The sequence below is a fragment of the Lichenostomus cassidix genome, chromosome 3 (assembly GCF_008360975.1).
Source record: "Lichenostomus cassidix isolate B80296 chromosome 3, HeHo_3.0, whole genome shotgun sequence".
In the NCBI taxonomy this organism is placed as follows: Eukaryota; Metazoa; Chordata; class Aves; order Passeriformes; family Meliphagidae; genus Lichenostomus; species Lichenostomus cassidix.
The window spans coordinates 2,717,112-2,740,418 of record NC_139483.1 but is presented as its reverse complement, the minus strand read 5'-3'; the positions used below and the strand labels follow the sequence as shown (position 1 = coordinate 2,740,418).

Below are 23,307 nucleotides of genomic sequence, written 5' to 3'. Positions count from 1 at the left end.
AAAATGAGATAAGAAGATAAGCTGGGCATCCAGTGAGTTATTAGGTTTCCCTTTGGTTCTTCTTTCTGGCCATTTTTATTATTATATGGGAAGTCTGAGCAGATCTCTGCATACAGAGATTATTTTCAGAAAAATCAGATAAAATGTTCTGATAACATCTTCAAGCTTTTAGTACAATTAAGTAAAGTGATAGGATTCATAAAACAAAACAACACGCTGTTGCTTCTTTCTTTTTCTCTTGTCTTTCCCCAAGGGTCCAGATGTGGATGTTTTTCAGGATTCCTTACCACAGGGCAAGATTATTGCTGCTGTTGTCACGAAGCTGCAATAGATATGTTAGCCCTTGTGAATGAGCTGGATGCTCTAATATTTCAAAAGTCACGTATGGGGAGGAAAGGATTTTAAATTATTGTTTGCTCTATTGCTAGTATTTCCTTTTGTTGCAAAAAACCCTTTCAGTCTGAGCAGAAAATATACTTAATCATAAATAGTTGTGACAGAAGGCCTGTTTGTCTGCTAGGGCCTCTTGGAAGTCAGTGAAAGTTAGGATTTTCTTGCTTTGAATTATTTTCTAGAAGAACTTAGTTAATTTGCTTTGAACCATTTTGGAAAAAAACTTCTTTGCCAAGTGAACATGTAACTTTTCATCATTTTAAACACGGTTAATGTTTTACAACAAACACAGCTGTTTGAAATTCTCCAATGATTTCCCTAATCTGCTTTGTTAAATTTTAATGTTGAATACTGTTTATCAGATTACATTTGCAACAATTTTTAAAAAGTCACAAGTAATTTCTCATGTAGTATACCAAGGTTTTTGGGTTTTTTTAAACTAAGTTCTTCAATTGTTACCCATGGCTTTGGTCTTTTTAACTTTTTTTTTCCTTACTAATTATGATTTTCAAGATGTACCAGGCTTTCCTAAAAGGTTTGGAATTTCTTATTTATCTGTTTCCAAATCCTATTTTATTGATTTTTTTGCTTTTTAATTTCTAACATTAAACTTTCTGAAAAAGTGGTTCTTAAAACAAAGCAAAGCACCTGTGACCCTGTTTATACCAGGCTGAAAATTGAAATACATCCCAAACAGGGTGTTGTTATACACTGGAGAGCTGTGGAACAGATCTGCAGAAGCCAGGCAATGAATCTTCCATGTGAGGAGTACTTGGCCATTTCTTTTATTCTTTTTCAGGCTTACCCATTTTTTATTTTAGGTAATTCTTTCATGCTGATGTACCATACTTATGAAAGCTTAGACTGTTTATGCTATGCAATTTCCCAGTGTATTTGAAGAATAACATGTTTTATTTGCCTTTAAGATTTATTCCAGATAATGTTACATTTGATGATAAGCCAAAAGATGTAGCCTCAGAAGTGAATATAGCTGCTTATAAGCCAAAGTACTTCACATCTGCTGCTATGGGAACATCAAAGGTATCTTTACAGTGTTTTTGTAATGTTTTTCTTATTTGTTTAGTTTTGCTGTCAGCTTATGAATGATATATGTAGTGGGGAAAAGATGCCTGATTATCTCCACCATTTCAAAATAAAGACATCAAACATATTAAAAGATGTAAGCCTGGTATGGACCCACAAGTTGCAACCCTGGTTTGGATTTTAGAAGAGATTGGGCTTCTCTGTTTGAAATAAAATACTGAATTTTGACCTCATTATATCTCTATGACAAGTTGCACATGAAATTACTTTATTATTTACAGTTGAATCTTTTAATTTGCCTAAAATGGATGTTAGTGTTTAAATCAGTAAGAGCCTTTTTGGTGGTAGTGCCAGGCTTGAACAGTTGCTCCTCCTCCCTGTAGCAATTCATTCCTACTCTATCCTACTGACAGCCAGAATTTCCATCTGGCCATGAAGTGAACCAGATTGGAGAAGTGTTTAGTTGAGAAATAAGTACTTTGTGCTGGATGATTTTTCAGTCAGATCTGTTTCACGTTCTGGTTGCGGGCGCAGTTGCGCAAACACTTTCATTGTCCCTGTTGCAATCTGTGTGTGATTCCAGCAGTGAATTGCTGCTGGAAGAGGAAAAGAGAGGGGTTGGTGGCTGCTTCAGCACCAGAATCTGCTGCCACAAAGGAAATTTGGCTTACAGAGGTTTTGTGTTGTGGGACCTGCTGTTACAGAACCATTCAGTGCATGAGGATGTTCCTTCAGGTTTTTTTAAACTGACTGTAGAATAAATTCCGAAATGTTATAATTAAATTTATGTTACTAAATGGTTCTTTTAACAAGTTATTGTAGAGAGCATTACTGTCAGGTTTATATTGTGTCCTAAATGGAAGGTATAAAATAATTTTCCATGAAAAGGCAGTGTTACAATGTTTAGTTTTAGTGTTCCAGCTTCTACAACTGGCATTCTTATTTTCAAGGTAGATATCACATGGGATGAGACCGATCACGAACGGGTAACGTCACTCAGCAGAACATTTAACAAAGAGGAGCTTCTTGACATGGATTTTCAAGCTTATTTGGCTTCATCAAGTGAAGAAGAGGAGGAACAGCAGCAAGGTACTTCGGTAATAAATGTTGTACACAAAGTCATTAGCTGCAGGATTTTGAACACTAATTATTTAAATATTTAAATTTCGTATCTATAGAAAACACTTTGAATGTCATCTTTTACAAGGGCAATATTGTGTTTGTTGTATAATGATTGAGCCCCTGAGCAGACTCACTAAAAGGTTCAGGTTGGAAGGGACCTTAAGGACCATCTAGCTCCAACACCATGCCATGGACAGGGACACCTTCCACTGGACTACAGTGGCTGCTTTCTGAATAAGAGCTTGCACCTCTGAGTGGAAAATAATTTTCTTGCTTTTTTATTTCTCCTCCCATCCCCAAGGTACCCAAGGGTACCTTGACATCCCTTTGTCAAGGTTGGCAATATTTGCTTTTAATCTATTAATTTCTGAGATCAATTTTAGACCCATAGAACTTGAAGTGTTTCCTTTTCCCAGGAAAAGTCCTAGTTTGAAATGCAAGGGGATTAATGACTAAATGAACAAGAACATCTTTCAAATGCTTTTTGATTCATGTACTTCTTAAGAATATAAAGAGAATTTCATCTAACTTTGTAAGGTACATGAGTCTTCTGCATATGGTGCACCAAGGTTTAAATTCCTGATTTAAATTGCTTGTTTTCATTCCAAAATTTGTCCTGCTCTTAATAATATATATAGCCTAACTTACAAGGCAAATAAAATTTCATTGAGCTTTAATTAGGTCTTTCAAACAGATGTTAAAATTGATTTATACTGATGCCTTAAGAATTTCTAGTTTTTGTTTTTCATGTATCTGTAACTTCGGTGTAGTATAAAATGCTAAAACCTCTGTTCCCAGCAGCTTTAGGCAAAAGAATGTCCTCTGAATAGAAATCCAAAGACACACTCATTGTCCTAGATCCCAAAAATATGTCAACAGCAGTGGATTGGGGGGAGCAGGCCTGGGGTGGTTAACATCATTGCCTGAGGGTGTGATTGGAGAATTAGAGACCAATATGCTAATAGGACAGAACTTATAAAAGGTGAAGAGCTCGTGACTTGGGGTCCATTTTTGGGTGCAGCCTCATGAGGGGGCTTTGTTTGCCCTGAATGTACCATAAAGGCCTTTAATTAAAGTTTGTCTGCTTTTACTCTCCTAACTTGTCTTAGCCTGTGTTACAGATAACCCTTTTTTAGGCATCATACTGCATTAAAGCGGGTAGCTGCAATCAGACATGAGCTTGGAGCGTGCAAAAGAACATTACAGATTTTTCTGGTTATAGAGCTAGGAAATCTCGTGGCAGAAAAATTAACTTGGCAATATCTTGGCAGGGATAATGGCCATTTGTTTCTCATCTTACATAAAAACTCACAAACTGCACCGTCGTGAGCTTTAGTTTTTCTGGCAGTGCTTAGTGAAGTCTGTAAAGAGGAGCAGGGATGCAGAGTAAAGCACTCCCATCTTCTATCATGTACAAGGCTACCATGATGTTAAAGTAGAGCATCTGTGATAGGGTGGTGATGAAAGCAAATATCCATGTGAACAACACTTCAGGAATTTTAAAGAGTAAAATTCCATTGCTGGAAAGGAAAAAAAAAACGACCTTAAGTAATCTTATTACACTAATAAATTTTAAACCTGGAAATGTCTAGATTCAAATGATGTTTTGAAAAGTAAGTTATTAATAGAGGAATTATGTTGTCATGTCTTTAATGTGTTCCTGACATTTTATCCATTCAGTTATGTGATACAAAACAGGATTCCATCTGTCAGGGTTCCATCCAGCAGAATTATGTGGTGCTATGCACAAATGGGAAAAATCAATGTCAGCTGCTTGAATGGAAATGTAGGAGTCTGATAAGGAGGGAAAAAATGTCCTGGACTTTTATTTGTACTTTTCAAACTTACTAAAATGTTTTATTTAGAAATGGGTTTTTGTTGGCCTGTTCTAATCCTTTTTTTTTTTTTCATGGAATTTTTCAACTTAAAATATGTACATCATGAATGTTAGTATTACTGTTAAGCAACAGTTCTGTGACATCAAGGATTTCAGTGACCTGGAATGTTGTGGCTTCAGCACAAGGTTTCTTCTTTACATTGCTTCTGAATTTTCTGTTACTTGAGTACATTTATCCCAGTTAGGAAGTGTTTTTGGCATTTATCAAATCCACCCCATACATGCTATTTTGACAATGACCCCAGTGACTTAGTGTATGGCATTTTAAATATGCTTCAGATTAAACATTGTGGGGCTTATGCCTAAGCTTTTAATTTGTTTTTTTTATCTTTGCAAGCGCAACATCTTTTCTGCTGTTCTGCTTTGCACAGCACACAAATACTGAAACACACTACATGATAAAATACTTATAGAGGTGTATTTTTGATTAGCTGGTCTTGATAATACAATCATGGGATCATAGAATATCCTGAGTTGGAAAGGACCAGTTATTAAATCTTCTTACAGTTCTGAAATCTCTTTTGGTGCAATAACTCGTGATTACATATATAAATTTAAGTGCATATACAGCATTTTATTAGATAATAGTGTGGCTAACAGTAGAGCTATTACAGGAGGCTAAGAAATGGAAGGTGACAGAAGTAGAACATGCAATTATTTATTATTGTCTCTGGAAAGAAGAAGAAAGAGAATTTAGCAGTTTATGAGTTGGCCAAGCCTGGATGGAATTCCATGGGAGTTTCAGAATAGAAATACCCCAACCTGATCATTTTCTTTCTGTGAAGCATCAGAAGTTTGATACAGCTGATGCAGATGTTGGATACCAGACATCTACTACATCTACTACTACATCAGATATCAGACATCTACTCTGATAGGCTTTGAATAAACTTCTTTTTGTATGCAAAATTTTTCCTTTTTTTATTATCATTGGGATGAACTAATGGGATCTGCACAACTTCTTGTTCTTGGAGTACTTAGAATGTGGGAAAATGAGGTTAAACCCCAACATTTCCTTTTTTATTATTTTCTGGCTCAAGACTGAGGTCAACACATTTAATTTTTCATGTCATGCTGTAGTGCAAAAACCTCTAGCTCAGACTTGATTCTTGAACACTGGAGTGTGAAGCTTTTTTGTTCTAATTCTGTGGGTCTACATGCATTGTAGGTGTTTTGTTGTTTTGGTTTTTGTTTCAATCTATCTGAATTTGAATAACTACCCTGGATAGAACTGAGATATTTAGTGCAATTTTTGTGCTATGGCCATTAGCATCCAAGTCAGTAGCTGAGTTTTCTGCTTTGCCATTACATCATGGAAAGAAGATACCCCCTCATCTTTTTATTAAAAAAACAGCTTTGCAGCAGATCTCTTGTCAGATATTATATCTTCTAGAAGTTTTCTACTGTCTTTAGTTTCTAAGGCTGATGCTTAATAAAAAGAGGAATCACCTACTCAGCTATTGCAAGATAATCTTCTTAAACTAAGAACACAATCTCTTTACAACGCTGTGATTACAAGAGTGTGATCTCAGCTAACCCAGCTGCCAGTCACCAATTTAATATATTGAACCTCTGCATTTGGTTATATTTTGCATTAATTTCATCTTTTAAAAACATTCACACCCCCACAAATTATTGTATTGGAATGTTTCTGACCAGCCTCATGATTTGAACTTTCTTCTTTTTAAATCTTTTAGCACTTCTGTTGCTACTTTCTTTTGAAAGCAGTAAGAATATACTTGTATTTTGTACTCTGAATTTTATCAGCTTTTGCCTTTTTCCCCTTCCCAAGTTGATTGCAGTGCTGCTGTTAATGCCCCAGAACTTTTTGGTTTGTGTGTTTTGTTCAAAAAGCCTTTGAACAAGCTGTTGGCAGAAAGCATTACTGCCTTAATATCCATCAGAAAGTGGTTCCTGATGTTGTGCAATGCAGTGTGATACTTGAAAGCCACTGACAAGGTTATTTGAACTCTGAACAAACTTTGAGAACATACTCAGCTCACTTTCCTTTTTTCCAGCTGTTGTCAAATGTGCTTTATTTGCTTACAGAATTAAAAGCTCCTACAGTTCGTTTGAAGGCAACATTGAACATTTGTTTTAAAACTGATAGTTTTGACAGAAGAAATACAAGTTTTATCTAAATGAGAAAGAATGACAATATGCATTGTCACTTATATTTCTCCTAGGAAAATGAGTGATAAATACAAACTGGTAGCCCCTTGCCTATCCAGGTTCTAGGAATCCTTTTTTAGCTTCACGATTTCTTCAGTTCCTGTCCAGTACAGCTTCTTGTTTCACCCAACACCGGGAAGAAGAAGCAATCAAATGGCTTCTTTTTCTACTTGTCGTCAAAACAGAGTTGCCTCTTGCTTTCTGGTTGAGCAGATGCTTCTCTCTTAGATCTTCCTTCTGATGAGGAAAGTGGAAAAGCAGCTGCAGCTGAGTGTCCCCATGTGCCGTGTGAAAGATGAGCCGGCGGGGAGCGAGTCCAGCCTGGCTGAACAGAGAGCTTTGGCTGGGACTTAGGAAAGAAAGGAGGGTTTATGAACTTTGGAATAAGGGGCAGGCAGTTCAGGGGGACTGGAAGGGTGCTGTGAGGTTATGCAGGGAGAAAATTAGAAGGGTCACTGCCAGGATAGAACTTTACTGGTTACTGCCATGAAAGACGAAAAGTTTCTATAAACATATTAGCAATAAGCGGAGAGCTAAGGAGAATCTATCTTTTACTGGATGCAGAGGGAAGCACAGTGACAAAGGATGAGGAAGAATCTGCAGTACTTAATGCCTCCTTTACCTCAGTCTTTAATAGTAAGGCCAGTTGTTCTCTGGGTTCTAACTGTTCTAACAGGGAGACAGGGACAGGGAGCAGAGGGAAGCCCCCATGTTCCAAAGGGAAATGGTCAGTGACCTGCTACACCTCTTAGAGACATAAAAGTCTGTGGGGCCAGATGGGATCCACCCAAGGGTACTGAGGGAGCTGGCGGATATGATATGCTCACTTAGCCACTTTCCATCATTTTTCAGCAGTCCTGGATAATCAGGGAGGTCCCAGTTGACTGGAAGGTAGCAAATGTAATGCCCATCTAGAGAAGGAAGGAAAAAAGAATCCCTCTTTCTGTCTTGCTTCATTTGTTCATTCCGCAAGTCACTGAAGATTAAGGCATTGAGTAATTACCCCTTTTACAGAATCTTGCAGTTTGTGTGTCAAAAAGTGGCATTCCATTTTCAAAATGCTTTACACCACTGGTTTCTGAGATTTAGGTACTACTCTGCTGGAAAGGAGTCTGAAACTAATAATGCTAAAATACAGTAAAGGATGCTGTGTCCAGTGATTGATTTCCTTTGCTGGACAAATTCTCTTTTGTCTTTTCAGATACTATTTTTATTTCCTCTAAATAAGGTATTTCTTAAACTGGTCACTCTGTGGGGTAATAATAGGTGAAAATATTTTATTATATTAATATTATTGTACTTTGGAAATAATGTATGTCTTAGGTGTATTTCCTAAAGACTAAATTCAGTTGCTCACTTTTTTGAGGCTCTCTGTGATAATGTTGCTCTTTCCTCCTAGATGGTGATGTAGCTAATGAAATGGAAGATGACAAACCAAGGAAAAGCCAAAAAGATGATGAAGAGCAAATTGCCAAGTACAGAGAACTTTTGCAAAGTATCCAAGAAAAAGAGAAGAAACAGGAAGAAAAGGATATAGGAATGGAAATTAAATGGGTTCCAGGTAAGCTTTTTTCTTTCCTGCCTTGGAGGATATGCAGTATTGGTCTGCTGACAGGGATAATAGTGTAAGGTGCTGAATTTATAGTAGGAGAAACAAACCCTTTTAATTTTTTCTGTAAATTGAAATCCAGATTGTTTACAGTGAGGAAAATAGAAGAAATAACATGACTGAGCTCATGAGGAACTTACAGTTCCTCAGCTGTAAGTTTCTCTTTGTAGATTATTTTTTCATTTCAGGATTTTTTGTACTTGCTTTTTGAATTATCACTTTATAGACTCTTTTTAAGTAGAATCCATGTTTTTACCACAGAGTCATAAAACATACTTACACTTTTGAAAATTAAAACCAGTATGATTTGGAAACATCGTGTATAATTAGAGGAGGGTGGTTTGGAAATCTTGCTTGCATAATACTAAAGATTTGAGGGAGCAGAAGAGGGAGAAGTCTGACCTTCCAGTGAGAGTGCTCTGCGAGAAAGCAAGGTACCAGGAAAGGCTGGGAAACAGTGACATCCAGATTGCCACCTGGAAATTAATGAGAGGTAACTTCACCATAGAGCATCCCAGCAGAACTCATCCTGAGCTCCAGAATTCAGTGTCTAGTTCTTTTTCTCCTTTATGACAAAAACCCACTCAGACTGAGTGCTTCCCCTGAGGTGTAAATGAGTCAGTTTAACAGCTCACTACACCCACAAAGGGAAAGGTTTTCACTGTGGCATCACCTTGATCCAGAGCTCCTGACTGCCTCTACCAGCTCTGGCACTTGGTAGGTCTCTTTGCAAGCTTAATTTTGTTTGCTAAAATAACAGAACTACTCTGGAAAAGGAAAAAACTGGATCTTTTCCACTGAGTTAGCATGTCAGGCAAGTGTTCAGAAGGTTAAATGGTGCAGCTCAAAGCTTAGGGAAGTATGACATTCCCTTCTTGGGAGCAGCAAGGTGCAGCAGGTGTGGGACTGCAGCCTGTGTCAGGACACAGCCCCGATCTGTTACTGCAAATAGCAAGACCAGACACATACCAGAATCCAGCCCCTTCACTGCTGATGGGTTAATCCCAGCTAGGAATGCATAGCTAATTACATGATTTACATAGTATTATTCTGAGTTCACTCAGGTAACTTCTGCTGAATAGAAGTTCTGCTCAATTTGTAATATTGTGGTCTGTAGTGGTTCACTGAAATGAACCAAACTGAATGAAAGAGCTTTATTCCTGGTTCTTTATAAGATCTGTGTTCAAAAGGGTACTTGGGCATTAAAAATAGTTGTGTGCTTTCAATCGTGCTTCTGTAATTCCATTAACTTCTGACACGTATTCTCCCCAAACCCTTTTTGAAAAGGCATTTTTCATGCAGCCAGGAGAGCGTTGTACTCCCTCTGGCCACAGCGTGTCAGTACTTGCATTCTGTGATGCTGCTCACTCAGTACTGAGCTTCAGGGCCAAGTTATTTTCATACAGAGCTAGCTTTATAGGATTTCTACAAAGATTTGTTGTTGTCACCTTTCAGATTGAAGGTGGAAACCACAGGTGGAACCAGTTGCTGCTAGGAGGGTGTTTTGTATTTATGTATATTTGTATTTATATATATTTACTTGTTGTTTAGAGCAACCATTTTCTGTGTTGGTTTTGCAAAACACATTTGGGGTGTTTTTTGTTTGTTATGCATTTCTGGTTTTCTTTTTTCATAGAATTTTGCAAATTGTATGAAAGAATTCCTGTAAATTAAAAAAAGTCTGAGCAACTTAATGTGGTAACGTAGTTAGCAAACCATTCATTTTAGGAGATGGAAAATTGTTTTAAGGGAGACCAAAGGAAACTCTTCAGCCTTGCTTGCCCTGGGAGAGCAAGAAGTTTTCTAAGAGGCTGTCCTTGACACTGTGCTTGCATGTTACAAATAAATTGCATTAATATTTAGTAGAAATGGAGTATTAACTGTAGTAGAGATGGAATCCAGTTCCCTAATGCATGAGCTCCCTGCATCTTTGCAATGGAACTTGACTTTAGAAAATTGGATTTGTTCCATACTTAACCTCTTGTCCAACCCCTTCTTTACTGCACCTTCTTGTAGGATTCCTAGGACTTTTGCTATGTCCTCATCTCTTTTGAGGGGAGGATGGTAAAAAAACTCAAACCAACCAATGAAAAATCTCCTGTCCTGATAAATTTGACTGACTGTCTAAATTTAGCTGGATATCCATGCATGGGGTCAGGTTTGTTCTTATGATTTTGGCTTCAATGTGCAATGAACCCATTTTTGGGTTCAAACTGCACAATGAAGTTTATATGCGCAGTTTATAGTACTGGATGTAAATTTAGCAACTATGATTTTGCAGTATGTGTTAACATTTCCTCATTTCTTACTCTGAAAAAGTGAGAGGATTATTGAAGAGCAGAGGTTCTGGAAATCATGGAAGTGTTCACTTGCCTTTGCTAGAGACTGTTCACCTCCACAAGGTCAGCAATGCCACTTGTGGCTATTGACCCCTGCAGTATGGTTTTGTCCAAAACACAAGTCCTAAAAGTGAAGATGGGTGTCTTAACTTTGCTTTTGAGTCCAAAATTCAGCCATTACAGGTTTCAGGCAGCATTTGGAGAGGAGCTCCTGCACACCTGAAAGGGATACTCCTTTATATATGTTTTTTATATGGTGGAGCAGAGGCAGCACATGCTGAACAGTAGTTTATAGCTCTGGCAATGTATCCACACTTGAGGCTGTGCTTCCGTAGGGGAGGGAGGAGCATTAGTTGTTATGTTCTTTTTCCTTGAACAAATGTGCTTATTTAAATTTCAAAACAATTTAATTATGTTCAGTTGGAGCGTTCTGGGCATTCCAAAATAGTTTTTGTTGTAACCTCTGAGGACTCCTTAATTTTTTTCAAAACTAGTTTATGTCTGTTGAAATATTTTTATTATCGAGTTCTGCCTTAATGTGCTTGACTTATTGCAAAATCTTTTTCTGCCCAAATGTTTAATACATGGAAGAATTACAACAGTTAAATCTAGGAAGTTTTTCAATTGAAAGGCATGGATTTGAATTAATTTAAAATTTTGAGTTTTGGCACTGTTACTTACACATGGTTATAGAAAGCATACTTTGTGAATGATTCAGTTATTCTTGAATCATAATAGTTTTAAATAAACCACAGTGCCAGCAAAAATAAATTAGATGTAGTTCCAGCTCTCTTTGGTCTGTTTCTTCTAGGCACAAAATCAGTGTTATATTTAAGCATCCATCTGTTTTCTTAATCATATCTGATTTAAGCAACAATTACTGTGACTCCTTATCCAGCTCCCAAAGCTCCCCCAAGAAAGTGAAGAGAGAGAAGACCACAACTGCATTTCTTGATGATCTTCAGCCAGGTTTTTGGGGTCTTTTTTTGGACTCAAAAATTCTTCCTTCGGGAAGAATGAGATGTAAATATTTATGTAGGCTTAAAGGAAAATTTCAAATTTCTTCTTGTCAGAAGAAGAATAGAAGGCTATGGTGTCTGTAAAATGCACAGTAAAGCTCAACTGTACAGTCAGAGATTATGTAGAGCACAGAAATGGTATGGAATATAAATATCCATGTGGATCATTGGTGGATGTTTCCCCTGACTGGAGCAGCCTCACCTTCTGCAGCATTAGGAAAACTCAGTTGACTTAATGTATTTTATCTTTGGGGGTGACAAATTCTAATGTTATCCAAGTATTTCTACTTGCTGTTCCTTTTAGCCACCTGCAACAAGGTGTTTTTGTTTTCTGGTGAGGCATTGCATGCAAGATGAACTTGCTTAGGTTTCCTGAGAACAGAAATGTATCTTGTTAGCCTCTAATAACAGTGACAGTTGCAGGACGTTAAACTTCCTCAAGTTTTCAAAGCTGTTTTGAGAAGTAAAAATTCTGGCCTGCCCCCCTCCCTTGCTGTCCCACCAGTGTGAGCAGCAATGTATTTTAGGTTTGTTGTAGTATTTTTCACATGTTTAATCCTTTAGCTGAAGTATGATTCCATTGCATGCTAATATATATGACCTTTTCCCTCTCTTTTCTTGGCCTCGTTTGTGAAGATTAATAAAACTATTGTGATTCATTTATTCTAAAAAAACCTATATCAATAAGGGTATAAGTTAGCCCTTTCTATGGCCAGCTAATATTTCTACCTAAAGTAGACAATTCCTTTCCCCTTCTGCAATCAAAATCCTTTTGACCACTTAAATACACTCTTATTCTCGGGAAGTGGTCTGGACAGTAGTTTCTAAGCCATTCTAATCTGTGGAGAAACTCTAATGCCTTTCATGAGACTGCCAAATACCACAAGAAAGGGCTGGATTTTTCTCCAAGTCCCTCAGTGCCAGATGGATCAAATGATTCCGTTTTCCAGGCAAATAAATCTGAAATATTGTAACTTCCTTTCAGGTTTTGGGTCTCTCTTTTGCTGGAGATGTGACATATATTTTCTTAATTCTATATTTACTATCTTCAAAGGGAATCTGCAAGATTGTTACCTGACCAGTAATTTTTTCCATAAAAGCACTACAAAATAGTATCCAAAGTTATAGTGGTACAGTTTCAAGGAAGCTGATGGCTCTACTTTCATGAACTTTGGAGATAACTAAATATTTGTTCTCGTTGTATGAGAGTTTCTTAATGGCACTAAAAACATGAACTTATGCAAAATCCTTCCTTTATCATGGCTCTGATTTGCTTGCTGGTTGAGTAACCAGTTTTTGTGGATGTAGCAGTTTGCCACTTACTGTTCATTCTGGCACCTTTCCAGAGTGGTAGAAGGATCCTTTATCTTGGTTTTGCTCCACTCTTTTCATCCTACGATTCTATGGTTTCATATGATTTTAGATCTTGTCCCCACTTTGTATTTCAGACAAGTTGTAACCAGCTCCCCAGCCTTGGAATTAGTTTTGGTGTGTCAGCAAGCACAAAACTAGGGATTAATGTTTGCAGTTTTTCAGAAAAATGTTCTGCCTGCTCTTCTGAGGCTGGATAGGAGTGTCCATGAATACTGCCGTTTCCTTCCATCATGATCACTGTTTTGAGTTCCTCCATACTGAGGAGAGCTGGGAGGAATGAGGAAGAACAGGGACTTGGCAACTGAGAAATCTGGGAGAAAGAATGGGATCTAGTCTAGGACATCTGGAGAGATCTGAGTGATTTCTAAGCAATAAAACAGGAATGAGGGGTGGGAGAGTAGGATGTGGTCAGAGCTGGACTGGGGTGGCAGGAGGGAATGCTGAAGAGAGACCACTAGAAGTAGAATTGGCGGAGACAACAAATACCAGATTTGGAGGGCAAAGCAGAAACGATTCCTACAGACTCCCAAAAGATTTCAGTCATTTTGTAGGAGACAGTGTTACCTATAGGGTATCTAACTGATTTTTTACAGAAATTAAAGAAAGGGTGTGTAGTAAATGAAGCAAGGAATTGCAGATGGGAGAAAAATAGTTCATTGGCCAGGCTGTTACCTCCTACCAGGGAAGTGGATTCTGTTTCTGCCACTGAATTGTGCTCTGGTGCATTGCAAGGCAAGTCACTTAATCCCCTTAGATCATGAAATTTTGTTCTTGCAAGTGCCCATCTCATGAAGAAGGGGCTGAAAGTGTATAAGTTGCATCTGAAATCAGTATTCATCCTCATAACATCCAAGTGCTCTGTGATGTAATGGATTTTGGAAAAATATTCCTGATGCGTATGGAATTTTTAACCAAAATGGGAAGATTGCTTTTAAATGAAGTGCTTATTCTGGATTTAAGTATTCTACATGTAAAATGGGAACTCACCAGTTATTTAATGCATTTATTTTTAAGGTGATGTTCTTTCACCATTGAATACTGTAATGATGCATATCATAGAAAACTTCATTCTGTTCTGTTTACAAAAGGCTTAACTTAAAGGTTAGGACACATTTGTCTGCCTATGCAGCTGCAAGTGTTGGGAACTGAAAGAGTGAGGGTCTATGCTAAATTATGAAATTTAATGTAAACCTAGTTAACATATCCAGACTGAGCTGTCTGATCCTGTTAGGCCAGAATTATTTAGAGCCAGACATGTTGCACTTCTATGGAGTTTACTTTTCTAGAATGAAAAACACAGTGGTCAGCAGAGATCCTGCAGCACTGTCAGAGTGTTGTCACAGAGGCAAAGTTTCAGCAACTTAATGAATTCAGAATCTTAAGTAATGATAGTGTGTTACATCAAACATAAGGGCTCTGTGTATGTCTGCTGGTTTCATGGTGTTACTCATTCTGGCATCTGTAGACTGCACAATCCAGTGTCTGGAGAAGAGACCTTTCTGAGGAGCAGCAAGCTCTTCTTCTGACTCTTGAACAATTTTTACTGAAGGAATGTTTTATTTGGAAAAACACGTCCTGTAAAGTGATCTTCTTTATGAAAATGGTTTTTAAAGTAATACTTATGTTGTTTTCATAGAGTTGTTGAAGAAAAACTAGATTGTTCTTTTACAAAGGAGAAAACGGTTGATTAAAAAAAATCAGATTCATCACATTTTTTAAACTATTTTTTACATTTTTTACTATGGCTTTTTTTCTAGGCCTGAAAGAAAGTGCTGAAGAAATGGTCAAAAACAGGTTGGAAGGGAAGGATAACCTGACTCCATGGCAAAAATATCTAGAGAAGAAGAAAGAAAAAAGAATTCTTAAGAAAAAGAGAAAGGTAATGTTTATATTGGCCATTTGAGGGAGAGTTGTTGTTTTTTTTCTTAATTTGTTGTTACTGTTTGTTTCAGATAAATGAAATAAAAAATCACACAGCTGCCAGTGTTACTTTAAGGTTAGAATGTGCAGTTGTCATTCATGTGGAAGTAGTGAGAGTACTTCATCAAACCTACAGAGTAAAAGGATATTCAGGATACTGCTGATATTCAGGATATGCTGACATAGAAAAATCTTTTATCTACTTGTGCTGCTTTAAAGATAAATTAGTCATAATAACACTTGGCTTTAATTTTTAATGCATTAGAAGGGGTCTTTTTGCTACTGTGTGCATATCAGTTCAAAGTTGTTACGACAATGATAATTGTAGTTTTGGAAATTTTGGGGCTAAAATAATACAGACTTGTTTTCCAAAGCTGTAATGGGAAAGAATTAATAGCTTCAAAGGGCTATTCAAAATTCAAATTGGAAGAGAAAGAAAAACAAACAAAAAGCATGTGGTATGCAGAATCTAGGTTCCCTAAACTCTTAAGTGACTCTGAATATAACTCACATTGCAGAATTACACTTCTAAGAGTAAACTCTACACCTTGAGTTCCTCTGTGCATGTCAGGCAGTTTTAGCTAGCACTTGGGTAACTTCTTTAATCTGACAAGTGCTTCAAATGAGGAAGTAGCACTGTTAGGTAGCAGAGCAACTTTGGCATAATATTGTTGTCCACTCAGATAAATAAAGTCAAGGAGCAAGGTGTGTGACATACTACTACCAGTAAGAAAATTTGTTCTTTTAAATCCAAACTCCAGCTTTTTGAAATTTGCACCGCAAAATGAAGTTGCTTACTCATGTTTGTCCCCAAGTAGAGCTTTTGTGGGACATAAAGTAAGGACATAATAGTGCTGTGATCCTGTCATTTGTTGGAATGGTTGTCTGGTGCATCACAATTTGGGGATAAGCCTAGTAAAAAACTTTAAATGTGTGAAAGACAGTCTAAATTGTTGATTTGTCTTTACTACCAATTTTTAGTGTACTCTGGTTTTATGATGTTCCATGTAAAGTATTTCAGTTTTCCTCTTCATGGCTACTAACAGAACATTTAATTCCAGTGAAACTTCAGTAGTAGCTGTATGTTAATTGAAATAATGTTTGTGGTTTGTTACAGGCTACTGCTGAGAGAGAGCAGAGTGAAGATGAACTTCCATCTGATGTTGATCTCAACGACCCATATTTTGCTGAAGAATTCGAGAAAACAGGTTGGTCAAGACAGGTGACTTTTGGAGTAAATCTGCCCTTTTGTTAAATACTGAGCTTTCAAAACAAAGTCAGGATGGAGGAAACGCAGAGACAGAATGTTCAGAATTAAATGGAAGTAGGTGTGATTTTCCTAAAATTGCTGTTCCTGTAAAATTATGCCCATTGTGGAATGGTAGGGAATATTCCCTCTGCTTTCACCAGACACAGTTAGTTATCCAGTTTCTGGGGATGGCTGTTAGAAACAAGCTGCTCCCCTAAGTATTCCAGAGAAAAGAACTCCATTGCTTTTGAAGTCCTTTTCTGTTTAGGTAGGAACAACCAGATATATATTTTTATATGTATAGGTCCCTTTGAAGCTTTGGTCAATTACAAAAATGCCAAATGCTTTTGGATCGTGAACAAAGTTGTCTTTCAGAAGAAATCACTTTTCTCTTTGTCTGATACACATTTTTACTGGTGTACACTGGGCTGCTTAGAAACCTGAATAGTGAAAAGTAACATTTTTGAAAATAACTTGCCCTGTTTAGATTCTTAGGATACCTTTTTTACAAGGTTTTTATTCTGATGTTTAAATTAGCTTTTGCCATGGTAACAGCAAATTTATTTTGAGTGGGATTTTGCTGAATTAAATCAATAAAGGTAAGTTTCTGACATTCCACACTCTTGGGAGCCAGATCCTAAGGGTGGCTCACACTGTTGTATATTAAAAGAAGTAAAATTACATAAAAACAAAAGAAGAAAACAAGCAAACAGAATGAAGATAGCAAGAGGTTTACTAATATTGCCAGTCTGTTTAGTTGGAGGTTTTTTGACCATAGCAGTGCACATCCAAGTTCCATTCCTTCCACTACATTGTTTAATTTTTCTTTAATAGTAAGATTACCTAGGTACTCTCACATGATGTATGATGTTCTCTATGGAATCTCTGGAAAAATGTTCTCTTCTGCATTATGTGGGAAGTTCTTTGTGTCATAGAGGGGCTCAGCAGAGAATGAGATTATCTGCACATTCTTAAACCTTCTCATCCATAATATTTTATTGGAGAATAGACTTTAATGTTTGTGGAATCTTTGAGGACATAACGGTTAAGAAAATGAAGCTTTTGTCTTCAAGATTACTGATAATTTCTGAGATACAGGAGAAAACCAGAACATGGTTAGCCCTGGAGAAGTTCTACAAGGGAGAGTGCAGTGGTTGGCTGCCAGCTAGTTTACATTTTCATGGTAATTACACAGCACAACTTCAGTTTTCACCAAGTTTACCCAGAACAGCCTCTGTCTCACAGTTGGGGTTACTTTCAAGCACAGTTTAACCAGTGAGGGGAAATGGGTTACAGTCATCTTTGAACTTGGCTGTAACTCTGCCAATTCTGTATTGAGGGTACAGGCAATTTAAATTACTGTCATTTTTCTCAAGTGTTCCACAATTCCCCTGAAAGATTGAAGTTTCTCCCTTAATTTGACTGTCAGATTATTTTAGATTATGCTGGAAAAGCATATGACAGGGTTTATTTGCAGACTCATGTGGGGCAGTGCAGAAACTGAGGATGCAGTAGTGCTGGAGTCACTCGTTGGCTGTAACGTGTGGGTCTTGTGTAGCTTGGTGTCTGTCAAGCTCAGGCATTTGAAGGGAAGCAAGAGTGCAAGGAGCTGTTAGACCAAGGGCCTAAGAACTCTGAGTGCTGTGAAGGGAAAACTGGAAATTATGGGAAGTCTACTCAAGCATGTGTTCTTCAGGCATGTCTTTATTCCTGATTACTGTTTGTAAAGCAGGCAGTGATTCTCACACTGTGGGTGCTTCACCTTGGGACAGGCAAGGTAGAGTGAATTCTTCATGCCTGCTGTGCCCAAAAGCTGTCTGTGTGGGATTCAGGACAGTACTTGCTTTGCACAGAGTTTTCTTAGGGCTTTTTCATAGTACCATGGGTTAAAATGTCAGCTGCTGCAAGTATCTGAGCCTTGGTGTTGCATTCTAGAAGCTTGACTCTACTTTCATATTGTCAAGAAAAAATAATTTGTCACTTTCATTTTACATTGATGCCCATGTTGTTTCAAAAAGCCTTGTAAAACTCAGATTTGGCTTGGCCAGTTTCACTGTTACTGCATCAGCTTCTGTTGGGTCTCAGAAAAGGGAGACATCATGACTCTTGTAGCCTAAACTGTTGAAAAGTTAATAGCTAAATAGTGTAATTGCTTATTAACATGAGAGCAAGGTCCTGCTTTTGGAGATCACTGAACAGTTTCAGACACCTTAGATTATTGAACATAGTTTCTGTTGAGCCTTTGTGGAAAAGGTCTTCATACATTATTGTAACTCCTATTAGTTGCAAACCATTAGATACCCTCTCATGATCTAATTTATAATGTATGCAGGTATTGATGGCTTTGTAAAGCCAGAAGGGAGCAGTATGAGTGCAAGGACATAAGAGCTTAACAGTAAAATCAGAGCATAGTTGTAGAACATGTACTTGGAAGATAAAGTAGATGAAAAGATTCATTTACTGTGTGTGTTTGCAAAGCTTTTTTCAGCAAAGGCTGACTCAAGTTTCTCACTGAGGGCAATAAGAGGTCTTGTGAGAGGAGTTTCTGATTTGAGGTTACTTTCTGAAGTCTCAAAGTTGTGATTGGCTTTTCCTGTCAGCACTGGAAAGTTGTTGATTGTCGCTGTTGAGCAGCTAGCAGAGTAAGGAAGTCAGTTCTCAGTGGCAAGAAGGAAAAGGCCTTTATTGTTTTGATTTCATCATATATATAGAGTTTTCAAAAGTCACCCAGATTGGTCAGTCAAAAACCTCCCCCTAGGCCTGATTGGCCAGGCCTGCACTGTCCAGATCTTGGGACACTGTTTTCAATAACATCCAAACCTTATCTTTATTTATAAAACACAAAAGGATTTCTCTTGGGAAAGACCTGTGCTGGCCACAGTTGATGTGCAAATTTAATGTTGCAAACAAAATTTTTGAGCAGAGAAAGAGCTGAATGACAGCTTCAGTGGGGATTACAGCAGAAATTGGAATTTTTTTATACTGGCTGGTGGCAGCTACCAATTAGTTCTATGTAATACTGAAGTATCTGCTGCTGTAGGTGGGACAAATCTGATTAAAAGATGGTAGTGGGGAGGAGGTGCTAGGAAAAATCTGGGGGTTTGCAATTAGTTTGCCATAAGTGTGCAAAAAGTGTGTGTGTGGTGGGGCTTCTGGAAAGTGTGTGGAAAGAGGTGCTGTGGCAGGAGTGTGTTTAAAATACAGAAAATTATGCTTTTGTGAATTTTGAAACAGAACCATTTTCAGTATGATACAAATTTTTGAGTCTCAGAGGTATTTTAAGTCTCAAGCTGATTTTATTAGCTGCATAGTGTCAAAGTAAGAAATCAAGAAATAAATTTATTAATTTATTTATTTTCATGGAGAAGAGCTCAGTTTGATACCAACTCCTGGTTCAGCCCCATCTGCAGCCACTGAAAACTCAGAAAGCAAAAGGATCATTTCAGTGATTCCTCATATAGTGAAAAATGAGGGAAGGGGATTTGAGGGATTTTTCTTTGGGGATGTGTGGAAAGACAAAGAAGTTTACTGATCTAACTTCTCACATAATTGTCTCCAATTGTATCTCTCTGCCTTGTTTCCTTTTCTGTAGTTTAGCCACTTCTGGAAGATAGAAAAGATTCCACAGTTGTTGAAGTCTTACAGAAAACATTGATTTCTCCCTTCTACACATCAACTTAAATTGTGTAGTTTAGATAACAATATTATAACTGAATCTGATTTTCCTGCACGTTCTTTGGAAATACTAAATTAACAGTTTCTTTTTTGAGTGCATCTGGATAGCTTATTTTTTTGTGATGGTGGTTTGTTTCTTCTGGAAATCCATTTCCAGTTTGGAATCCATGTAGAAATAGTCAAGGGAATAGTCAAGGCAGAAAAAAATCTTCCTCAAGAAATATGTCCTGCTCCAGATTATCCTTGGTGATATAATTTGACATGTGTCTGGCATGTCTGTATTTCTAGTCTGAGTACAAACCTGGCTTAGCAAAATGAAGCCAAGCATCTTCCTTAAGAGTACCCCCAGTGGAGTGCTGTGAATTGCCTGGGAATGTAATTCCAAGCTCAAAGGTCAGAGTGTGTGGTTCAGGTCAGGAAACCTCCTGCTTTTCCTGCTTCTTCTTGATCAAGAGCTACAGGCATTCCAAAGAGAGTAAGTTGATTTTGTAGGATTTATAAACAGATCTGTTTTCATTAGAAGTGATGTTTCACTAATGTCTTAGGCTGTTTCTGTTCATTATGTCTTTCTAATCAGCACTGTGTATCTAAATGCTAAGGGAGTAAGGGAGCTTCCTCAGAACAATATGCAGTCTGAGCAGAGTCAATCATATTTTAATTCCCACTGTAAAACTCCCGAGAGTGGTGTGATGTCATGGGTTTGCCTGGACTATTGTGATACTTCTCTCTACTGCTCTGTGAAAAATACAGTAAAACCATGGTTTTGACTTGCTCATGCCATTTGAATGTTGCTGCCTCCTTAAACTGAACAACTGTTCAGGGGATTTTTATTGCTTTAAGTTTACTTGGTTTTTTCTTAACTTTGTAGCCTTTTTCCACATCTGACATTTAAATACTGACTGCAAGAAAATGAGATGTACTTAGAGGTTCTGGCCGTAGGTAAATTATGCCCTCATGCATAAGCTTGTATAAATGTGTTCATACCCTGTATTTGCACTTAGGTTTAAAGAAGAAGCCAGAATCAGTAGAAAGTACCTCAGAAGATGAAGATGAAGTTGAAAAACAGAAGGTAAAGTGATGTAAAATGTTGCATTGCATAAATTCTGCAAATATTTGGTGTTTGTGAGTGCAGAATTTCATAGGAGGGCAGGAGAATAAAACCATACAATTTTAACAGTGAGAGCTTACGGAACAAAAACCACACCAGAAGAAGTTTATGCATTGGGCAGTGCTGAAGATTTAGTTTTTACCATCAGTATTGTATGAAACATTTGAGTTCAAACCTTGCCCTGTATATTGTTATCCTCGAAGATTGAGTTATTTGCTATTTTGTGTTTTCATTCTTTCTCAGAACAAGTTAACTAAATTAGTTACTTAAATCCAGATGTGTTAGTTTTCATCTTTCTATATGAATATCAATATTAAATTGTATCCGTTAGTTATTTCTAAGCTGTGGTGTACAATTTTCAGATGAGATTATTACTATATTTGAAAATTGAATGTGAGTACTTGCATTTATTTTGTATCTAATAAGAAGGAAATCAACTTGTATTAATACTGTACCTCAAAATGTTAAGAGTGTTGTTATGGATGAAATAATACTGCCCTGATGACCCTATTTCAACTAGTTTATATAAATGTAGACTCATACAGGCTTTATTAATGAGATGCTGAATTTTTTCATAGAAAACTTTCATTGTGCACATGGACTTTCTTGTTTTGTAACAGGCTGAAATGGCCCTACTGATGATGGATGATGAGGATGACAGCAGAAAGCATTTTAATTATAAAAAGATTGTAGAACAACAGAATCTGAGTAAGAAGAAAAAGAAACTTCTTATGAAAAAGAAAGAATTACTAGAAGATGACTTCCAGGTAATTGTACTCCTTCATTTTGTGACTGGAGCAGTTCCAGGAATCTCATGAGCTGTGACTTCTGAAGCAGCTCATATTTTATTTGGCTACAAAGCTTTGCTGTCATGGGAAAAGGTTACCTAAAATGAATGCTCCTTTTCTCCTTTCAGGTAAATGTTGCTGACACAAGATTCCAAGCCATGTTTACTTCTCCCCTATTTAATTTGGATCCTTCAGATCCAAATTTCAAGAAGACAAAAGCAGTAGAAAAGATCCTGGAAGAGAAAGCTCGCCGAAGAGAAGAAAAGGAGCAAGATGTTAAGGAGGCCAGCAAGGGCCTGGAGACCAAGACAGCAAAGAAGGGAGAGGTTGCTAAGAAAGCCATAGATCCTGCCTTATCAATGCTAATAAAGTCTGTCAAAAATAAAACAGAAGAGTTTCAAGCAAGGAAAAAGCAGAAATTCAAATAACTGAACTTTGTTTTTACTCAGACTTTACTACAATCTCAGCTCTTCTAACTGGAGACATCTGTTAAAGTTACTGCAGCCTGCTCTGATTCCTGTCCACCTGAAATGTCCTGGAAAGTCATTTAACTATGGTGGTGAGGTTTGAAATAAATAGAGTAATAATCACTCTTCTGCCACAACAAATACTGGTTTGTACTATTGTTGAAAAACCTCATCTTGAAAACACACACATAAGGAAATGATAGTTTTGGGGTGGTTTGTTTTGTGTCATGTCATCTCTTAAAATAATTGAAGTGCTGAAGGTGGCTACAAAAATAATAATTACAGATTTATTTATAAATAATAAAAACACTTCTGCAGAGGTTTATTTTTGAGACTAAGTGGTCTTAAAGTTTTTAATTCCACAGAAGTCTGTAAAATGTACCTGTTGATAAAGAAGCTAATAATGTAACTACAAATTGAAGAAATTTTATATTCACCTTTTTTGTAGGTTTTTAAAAGATTGCATAAATGCTTTATTAATTTCTCCTTTAAATACTTGCAGGTCATAGAACTAAATTATGGAAATATTGTCATTTAGAAGTGTTTCATTAACATACATTGGAAATAAATGGTTTAAATTAGCTCAAAGGAATTTTGGGCACTAGCTTTGTTTTCTTTTCTTCCATGCCTAAATGAAATTATGTCAAAATTAAACTTCTTGCTACTGTTACTACCTTCCATTAATATAGTTACACTTACACAAAATCTTCTAGCATTGCAAGTGGTTAAAAAAAAGATGAGGGGGAAAGAAAAAAAATCAAAGTCATATCTAGATGACACAATTTTAGAAACTGTGCTGTTTAGCCATGTTAGTGTTGGTGGTGAAGGTCTCAAAGGGCCAGGGAGAATACAGTAAATAGAAAATGATCACTCTTGCCTGGACTGTGGCCACTGAGATTGGCATGGGTTGAGGTGTTGGGGTTTTTTAAAGGTTTGCAGTATGAGCTCTAATGGAAATATACCATTGCATTAAAAAAACAAACTTTAGAAACAAGGACCTGAAAGCTCTGTTTTAAAGACCTAATTTTTAATTTCTAAGATGTTCTACTAATTTAAAGACTTCTATGAAAACAGAGGTTAAAACTATACATAATCAAAGCTAGTGTTTATATCAACTAAATTATTCTCAGT

At 37.1% G+C, this 23,307-nt stretch overlaps 1 protein-coding gene across 2 annotated transcripts in view; it reads left to right on the top strand.

Annotated features, from left to right (window-relative positions):
• Positions 1-22,780, top strand: part of ESF1 (ESF1 nucleolar pre-rRNA processing protein) — a 29,329-nt gene extending 6,549 nt beyond the window's left edge. For both annotated transcript variants that reach the window (XM_085054039.1, XM_085054038.1), the window contains exons 7-14: positions 1,320-1,434; positions 2,388-2,526; positions 8,028-8,189; positions 14,727-14,848; positions 16,007-16,097; positions 20,815-20,882; positions 21,542-21,688; positions 21,838-22,780. In XM_085054039.1, the coding sequence (XP_084910165.1) occupies positions 1,320-1,434; positions 2,388-2,526; positions 8,028-8,189; positions 14,727-14,848; positions 16,007-16,097; positions 20,815-20,882; positions 21,542-21,688; positions 21,838-22,137 (1,144 nt within the window). In that variant the 3' untranslated portion in view covers positions 22,138-22,780. The remainder of the gene's footprint in view (positions 1-1,319; positions 1,435-2,387; positions 2,527-8,027; positions 8,190-14,726; positions 14,849-16,006; positions 16,098-20,814; positions 20,883-21,541; positions 21,689-21,837) is intronic.
• The last annotated feature ends 527 nt before the right edge of the window (positions 22,781-23,307 follow it).